At 40.0% G+C, this 5,190-nt stretch overlaps 1 protein-coding gene across 4 annotated transcripts in view; it reads left to right on the top strand.

Moving 5' to 3' along the window:
- LOC106517523 (phosphatidylinositol 4-phosphate 5-kinase type-1 beta) overlaps window positions 1-5,190 on the top strand; it is a gene marked incomplete at its 3' end in the record, with an annotated part of 30,881 nt that overhangs the window by 11,571 nt on the left and 14,120 nt on the right. The window contains 5 exon segments of one of the 4 annotated variants that reach the window (XM_014008411.1): window positions 936-1,021; window positions 3,241-3,332; window positions 3,446-3,534; window positions 3,634-3,703; window positions 4,889-5,019. In XM_014008411.1, the coding sequence (XP_013863865.1) occupies window positions 3,635-3,703; window positions 4,889-5,019 (200 nt within the window). 4 annotated transcript variants of the gene reach the window in all.

Genomic DNA, 5,190 nt, shown 5'->3' with positions numbered 1-5,190 from the left:
TTGAAATCCCATTTCCTTTAGGTGATTTCTTACGGTCCGGTCACATACATTGGCTCCAGCTTCCTCCCATTTATGCTTCATCTGTTCAGTTGTACTATTTTGGTTTTCAAGACAAATGGCCTTAAGTTGTTTGTCTTGATGCTTTGATGTCTTTCTTGGTCTACCACCAGTATGCTTGGCTTTAACAACCATTCCATGCTGTTTGTATTTGGTCCATATCTTGGATACAGCTGACTGTGAACAGCCCACATCTTTAGCAACCATGCGTGAAAGTTACCTTCTTCAAGAAGTTTCACAATCCTCTCTTTTGTTCCAAGAGACATTTCTCTTGTTGGAGCCATGGTTCTTGCCACTCCACTTCGTCCAGCAGCCCTCCAAGGTGTCATGACTGCAGGTGTTTTAACTGCAGACTAACGAGCAGATCTAACCTGAGACAGTTGTCCTTTTAGGGAAAGGAAATTGACTGGGTGTGTCCTTATTTTCTACCTCCAATTTGAGTGATTCCATATTTTTTTCCCTGTGCTTGGCCAATAAAAATAACATTCACTGACTTCTACAATGTTTTCTCTTCATTTCTTTGAGTGTTCTTGAAAGCCAACAAGTTGCACTTTGATATGACCTTATTATTGTATCATGTTTTTGATCTGAGTTTGTTTTACAGAATGAAATGCCTGAACGAGTGCTCATCAACGACTGGTGATTCCATACTTTTTGGCAGGGGTTGTATTAGCATATGTACAATGAGTACTGTGTAAATCTATTTGATATTTAAATATTACTGCAGCATTTGTGCGCCATCCACCTCCGAAAAGTGGTCTTTTTGCTTTTTTCCTGATCGTGCATTCTCAATGTGATATAAGAAGAGCATATCACAGAAACATGTCCAATCACAACCAGTTCGGTGTCATAAATACAGAGTTTCCTTTTTATTGATCACTTGTATCATTTTACCTGTTTGCTTCATCCTCTTCGAGGYGCAGTCTGCCAGAGACATGGATTTGACACAAATGGATGTGGAAAGGTATCAYGTTACATATGTCTAACACGGCTGTGGTGTTTCCATGTTTTGCTTGTTCTTTTCCAATGTGCCTGCGGTGTTTGCTGAGGGATGTGCCTGACGACGACAGGACACAGCCGATTAAGATGACCCGTCTGTCAGTTTGTTTCATATCAGTCCATCTGTCCGTCTGTCTGCCTGCCTTTTGTTGCGGAGTGAACAGGAGAGCGGCTGTTGTTCGCCGCAGCTGCTGGCCTCTCACGGACTGTTCTGGAAACTGTGTTCTGGGTTTGGAGGGGCGGGGAGGGTCAGGTGAAATGGGGGCAGAGATATCCACACAATTTCTTTTGACACCGACACCCAGGCTTCGTCTGAGCTGAGAGCCAGACGGGCCGGCCTGCAGACTCATTAACATTCTTCAGCTCCAGATCAGCCGGGCACTCAGGAGGAGTGACGGCTCAGGTGGATCAGCACCTCTTTACCCAGATTTGACCCTTTTTTTGTCACTGCTCATGATTAATGAGCATTTTATAATATCTTTTTTTAAAAACAATTAATCTCATAATAGTATGAGAGTTTGCGGGACGCTTATGTTCCTTCAGGTAAGAAAGGATATATTTTTTAATGAAAAAAGAAAGAAAAAAACAGACATAAATGATTCACATTCTCAGAGAGTCACTGCTCTGTTCCTCTGGCCAAAATATGTGTTGTGTTGGCAACGGAAAAGTTGGTTTGGAGATAAGGTCTCTATTTATCTGGAGATGAGACCTCATAGCGCCTGCTGCATTCTTTTTATTATCTCAATCTGTGCACGTGAACACAATTTCATTGTCTTCTTTGTTAGAAGACTATTTTTAACAAAGCCTTAACATACTGTACTGATTTTTTAAATTGTCTCAAATGTTTAACTCTTAGTTTCCTAGAAGCCAGACTTTATATTTGTAATTATTTAAAAGGTCTTGATCGGTAGTTTTTAGGCTTTCTGAGGGTCTTTCAAAGTTTTACTTTGGACTTYAGCTGCTTTATCATTCATTTGCTGTCCAGTCTTTGTACCTGACCATGACAACACAAAAAATAGAAAAATGGAATATAAAACAAGAGTCAGGCATGAACACTTCATTTCAAAAAAATCCAGCAAAGAACCGGAGAGATTCGTCCTGCTTCAGTTAATCATTGATTGAATGCCAAGGTTTTCAGCTCATAGTTATTTAGAAATCACCTTCTTGATGCTGAAATGATATTTTATGAGTCACAGTGGATAATCTTTGCTGCTTTTCATAGATTTGACAAAATAAAATGTGGACAAAATGTGCTTTTATGGGACGAAGTGCCTGAAGGTGTTGACTCAACACTAGTTCATTCATTGTTTTAGGAGTTTTTAAATGGACAAATTATACAGAAATATATTTGGCCGGATTAAAGATGTGTATCTTTGAAATAGTTATCAGATGTTTGTACCTTTCTGTTAGCCATTAGCCTTGATGAAGACTTTTACCATTTATTCCATACTTGGTGCTCGACTCGCAGCCCCAAAAAAATGAAATATAAAATAAGTCTTTGAAAGACTTTTTAGAAAGTCTGAAAAGGTTTGAGTCTTGAGAACAAATATAAAGAAATGAGGTCTGGCTTAAGACTTTTGCACAATACTGTACATAAAAAATAATACACAGAAGTGTATTGAACATTTTTCATAATAAAAGCCCTGTGACACAGGGACATATTTTAGTGCCAGCTCTGGATGTGTCCTCWGGTCACAGAACAGTTGGCCGGAGGACACGGCACCTGAAGCGCTGATGAAGCAGGAAGACATTCAGGGATCCGGAGCCTGCAGGTGCATTTATATGCAGGTGCTGTGCTGGCTGCGGACGTGCCGGGGCCTGTCAGAGAAAGTCCGAGTGCTGCCACTGTTTCCTTTTAAGCTTTTTAACTCCTCTGACCTGTTCGGGCTCTGAAAACAGGCACTGAGGCACAGGCTGACGTCACGCTGCCTTATTTTCTCGGGAGAGCAAAAACAGGCATATTTGAAGGAGGGACAAAAAAAACACCTTATTAAACAGGAGTTTAGTGGCTTAGTARGAACTTAGTTGCACTGTAAGTGGGGGCGAAGGCTGAAGTGAAGGTTGGAGTGACGGAGCAGGAGAGGTTTTCCTGCTCCAGAATAAGACTCTAATAACATATTTGACAGTTATAGCTCACAAACATTTCACGAGTCACTGTCTAAAGAATATTGCCTTACTTGTCAGGCAGTGATTAACAGAAGAACGGTGTCTTCTGCTGGAAGGCATACCCGTCTGTCAGTCCCTCGGCGCTCAGCTCATCATATCTTTACTTTGAAGTAAGGCTTGCTGGCTGTAATGGAGAGCCTATTAGTAGTTCTTTGCCCAGTTCTTCCTCCCCTCTWTTTTTTTTATTACACAAAAGTGACTCTGAGCACTTATTCTCTTGCAGAGGCTCCCCTGATGATTGCTCAACCTATCAACTCAGAGGTGTTGCCCTGATTGCTGTTTGTCCAGCACAGCTTATCACTATAAGGCAAGGTAAGTTTAAGCTCCTGCGCTTTTTTATTTATGGTTATGCAACAAATCCATTATGATTTTTTTTCTCAATATGTTGTTGGTTTATGTCTATTCTTTTAGAATGTCCACCACAGCTGAAAATGGGACAGGAGGGCCTSTGCACACAAACAGAGAGAAAACGTACAAGAAGGTAAACAAAACAAAACAAAACAGACAAACATTTCTCTGTTTGCTTTAATTGTTCTATTCAAGTAAATTTGAGTTTGATTCTGTTATTCTTTTTTTTTTTCCTTTCAAATGCCTCGGTTTGGAGCCAGCATGTTCCAGTCCACTTTTAGGTTGTTAAAATGTCCTTGAGCTGCAGAACATAATGTCCTGACCTCTGTTAGAGCGAGCTGCCACAGATCAGTCAAGTGCTGGTCACACTTATTACCTTTTTTTTTTTACTTGTGGAAAAATAAACACATTTAGACATCATGGCAGCATGACCTAAAGATGTAACTATAAAATCTTTCTAAAGCACAGTAGGTACCTTTCTTCAGGTTAAAATAGGTGTTTTAGTGGTGACCGTCAGCATAACTGGAAAAGCAGAGCATTTGCTTAACGGCTAAAAAAAACATTTTTAATCAGGAATAATTCTGATCACTGTCCTGCAAAAACACAAATAGGTTGTTTTTGATTTGGTTGTTAATTATTCTCTCACATAATAAACAAAAAACGGTAGAAATTAACAGGATAGCTAAAATCTTTGAAATGATGTTCTGTGAACRAGTTATGAACAGCTATTATCTTWCCTGTTGCAGATAGCTCTTCAAATGACTTTAAATTAGAAAAAAATAGTTTCCTTTTGAACATATGGATGAGCTAATGAGTAGCCTGAGCATTTTCATAAAGCTGACAGCAGCAGCAGCTAGATATAGCACTTCCACTACAGGCTGGGGCACTTCTTGCTGGAATTTAAATTCGTAGAAAAAACCTGAGAGATTCATCCTGCTTCAGTTAATCATCGATCCTAGAAACTGATAGCGATGCTAAGTTTTATAAAATAATCTTTGCACAAGGATGTACAATGTTTTAGATGGCAGTCTGCTCAGACTAGCCATTAGCTCATCGTTCTGGTTAGAATTAAACAGTTTTTTTCCCCAAAGGTTGTTTAAAGAGCTATGTGCAACAGGTAAGATTGTAATTGTTCATAACCGTCTCATAAAACCCCACATTTAACTTTGCAAAACACTTCATAAATTAGAATAGCTGTACTTTTTTTTCTTCAGTTTGTCCTATTTTTCTCCACATTTTGCGTGCGGTCGGGACAGCACTGACAGCCAAGCTAATGTGATGTTTTCTTTTTCGCTTTTGCGTCCATTTTCCCGTCAAGACCACATCATCGGCCTTAAAGGGAGCCATTCAGCTTGGGATTGGCTACACAGTGGGCAACCTCACCTCAAAGCCGGACAGAGATGTGCTTATGCAAGACTTCTATGTGGTGGAGAGCGTCTTTCTGCCCAGGTTAGTCAGCTTCCACACACAGCCAGACKTCTCCTGGACTGAAGCAGTCCCTAAATGTACGAGCTTTGTCWTCACAACACCAGCCAGAGTTTTATGTCATCTCAAGGTTTTTTTTATCAGCAGGAGCTCATGATTCAGAGAACTGCATCATAAAAAATACAATAATAATAA

This window comes from Austrofundulus limnaeus, unplaced genomic scaffold (assembly GCF_001266775.1).
Source record: "Austrofundulus limnaeus strain Quisiro unplaced genomic scaffold, Austrofundulus_limnaeus-1.0 Scaffold49, whole genome shotgun sequence".
NCBI classification, from domain to species: domain Eukaryota; kingdom Metazoa; phylum Chordata; class Actinopteri; order Cyprinodontiformes; family Rivulidae; genus Austrofundulus; species Austrofundulus limnaeus.
This window is presented reverse-complemented; position numbering and strand designations above follow the sequence as displayed.